The 2,586-nt window shown below is 38.3% G+C and overlaps 1 protein-coding gene across 1 annotated transcript in view; it reads right to left on the reverse strand.

The window, feature by feature from the left end:
• TSPO (translocator protein (18kDa)) overlaps positions 1-2,314 on the reverse strand; it is a 5,382-nt gene extending 3,068 nt beyond the window's left edge. The window contains exon 1 of the mRNA XM_009704446.1: positions 2,118-2,314. Within this exon, the coding sequence (XP_009702748.1) occupies positions 2,118-2,305 (188 nt within the window). The 5' untranslated portion in view covers positions 2,306-2,314. The remainder of the gene's footprint in view (positions 1-2,117) is intronic.
• Between the last annotated feature and the right edge of the window lie 272 nt (positions 2,315-2,586).

The raw sequence follows: 2,586 nt of genomic DNA on the forward strand, positions 1-2,586 counted from the left end.
TTTTTTAGGAGCAGACAAACATCCATAGAAGAAATTGCAAGGAGTTTGTCTTTGTTTGTAGGTCATACAAGAAGGACTTTTTTTTTTTTCCCCCTGTTTAACCCAGCTAGTGACCCAAGCTTGCTTCTTAGCCATTACTTTCATAGGGGCTGAACAATGCAGCCTTGATATCTTGGCAGTTTGACTGCAGAGAGTATTAAAAAAAAAAAAAAAGGGCGGAGCAGGGTAAGCATTAGAAACTTCACGGTTTATCTCTGTAAAAGGCATCAGGACCCAAATCTGTTTCTAAGTGATTTACAGAGCCACAGTGTGGACTTACAGTTGTTCATACATCTAACTTTCTGCTCAGACCAAGATCATGATGTACAAATCTGCTGGGAAGCTAAATGTCAAGAAATGCATGTAAACTTATTAAATCTTGCTTTTAGTTATTTCTTGCTTTTAATATATTCAAGAGATTCTAAAGGAATGAGATGTCTTGATCATTCAAGGAATGTGTGCACATGATGGATTACAGAAGAAAAGGCCTGGTAATAAATACCATCTTGTCGCTGTGCTAGATGTATAGAACATAACCGGGACCATCCACCTCAGAATACACTGATTCTGATATTATCAAAGTAAGTGATAGGCTGTCATAATTTGTTTTTTATTAAATATTTAACTTGATATCCAGGTTTATAAAGGCATTTTTTTTATTCACAGGACAGCAATGGTCTGGTTCAAATGCTAACTCTTGGAATATATAAGAGTAGAGAGCAATTTTAAAAAGTATGCTCTGTAAGAGGAGAAAAAAAAGAAAATACTCCCAAGAAAGGAGGGATGGTACGTGAGGCTGTAAAAATTACAAAGCTTTTCTAGAAAGAAAATGAAACCAAAACGAGAGAATGTGTGACAGCCAATTTAGCATTCAGATACAGTTTCAGACATTGCATCATTGCTGTATTTTGCAACAGGTGGTATGGTATTTAAGATAACATTACATAGTCATCCTGCAGTTTAACTTGGAAAAGATTTGGTCTCTTTGAAACTTTATGTAGTTAAGCCAGTGCTATATACAAACTACAAATCACTTAAAATTACTGTCATGATGGGAGAAGTGGGAGAGGTAAGCCGTAAAAGGCATATTACAGCCTAAAAGCTATTACTATTGGATTAGCAACAACATGTATTTGATAGCTAGGAAAAACATGCTGAATATTGGTATGTAGCTAGTTCTTAACGACCAAGTGCAGAAGAGACACAAAGCGTCACTTCATGCTTGGGGGCTGCACTGGCCTCTGTTGAGGCTTTAGGAGCGGAGTGCTACCTCTCCTCTGTGGCACAGCTCACCAGGGTTAACATAAAAGCATGTAATGTTGAGCGGACAGCTTCTAGAGCAGTCTGTGAGGAGTATCAAAACTGCCCAAACAATCTCCTGAGACAACCTACCTCTATAAATACTTTTGCTATATCTTATTAAAAGGAACAGCTACCAAAATACAGTATTATTAAACTTTCAAGGTTCCTGTGGGATTGGTATTTGGCCTTGTGATTCCTTGTTCATTTGACAGCAATTGCTGTGCTGTCAAGTATTTTAAACTAGTTAAATAAGGAGACAGTAGATGCTTTCAAACATTTACAATTTAACAGCCTGGGAGTTTTGTTTGAAAGGACATGAATGTTTTGATTTTGGTTTCTTTTAGTTAGGCTCTATTAGAATAGTTCTAGTCTAATTCTCCCCCCCCCTGCTTTTTTTTTCTCCTAAAACTACTGAAGAACATACATAGAAGAAATCCCCAGTGCTGCTTTGCTCCATCACTGCCAGCTTGGCATTCAAAATGAATAAGGAAAGCAAATTAATGGCAGCTTTTCAAAGTCCTGCTTTTGATGTGGATACTTGTGCATACAAAATGTCCTATCAAACCCACACACAACTTCCAAAACATGTTTTTACCTGTTAAACAGGCACCTTGACAGTTTCTTACAAATGTACAGCCACAGAAATACAGTAATAGTTCTCAGTTTCTTACAAACGTACAGCCACAGAAATACAGTAATAGTTCTCTGGTCCAGCATTATACAATAAGCAACTTTGAGATCAGATTAAGTCCCTTAATACAATGTGAAAAACATACCCCATAGACGTATAGAGAGTTCCCCAAACAGGAGCAAACACCCAGTTAGGTGGACACCAGGATGGCTTCTGTAGAGATTCATACCACACTGGGATTTCCTTTTTGGTTATCTTGCTTCCTAAAAATCCTCCTGCATGGGGCAGGAGTGTGAAACCCACTGCTGGGGCCCAGGCTGGTACCACTTCCATTGAGACAGTGAATCTGAAACAAACCCAAAGATGTTGATTGGCAGAGCAATTTTTAAATGCAACTACAAAAATTTTCCATTTTTAAGCAGACTTTTAAAATATACACGTGTAGGATCTGATCCACAGGCTAGTCTTGTCACTGAGAAAGACTGCAGCTGAAATTAACGGATCTTGTAGGAAGTTCACTGGACAATACTCACCCCCATAAAGGAACCTATTGTTTACATTGCAGGGCGGGAAAGAGGGGGAAGTGATGCCTTTATTTCCCTTTCAGCTTTGTG

This window comes from Cariama cristata, unplaced genomic scaffold (genome assembly GCF_000690535.1).
Source record: "Cariama cristata isolate BGI_N322 unplaced genomic scaffold, ASM69053v1 scaffold22887, whole genome shotgun sequence".
In the NCBI taxonomy this organism is placed as follows: Eukaryota; Metazoa; Chordata; class Aves; order Cariamiformes; family Cariamidae; genus Cariama; species Cariama cristata.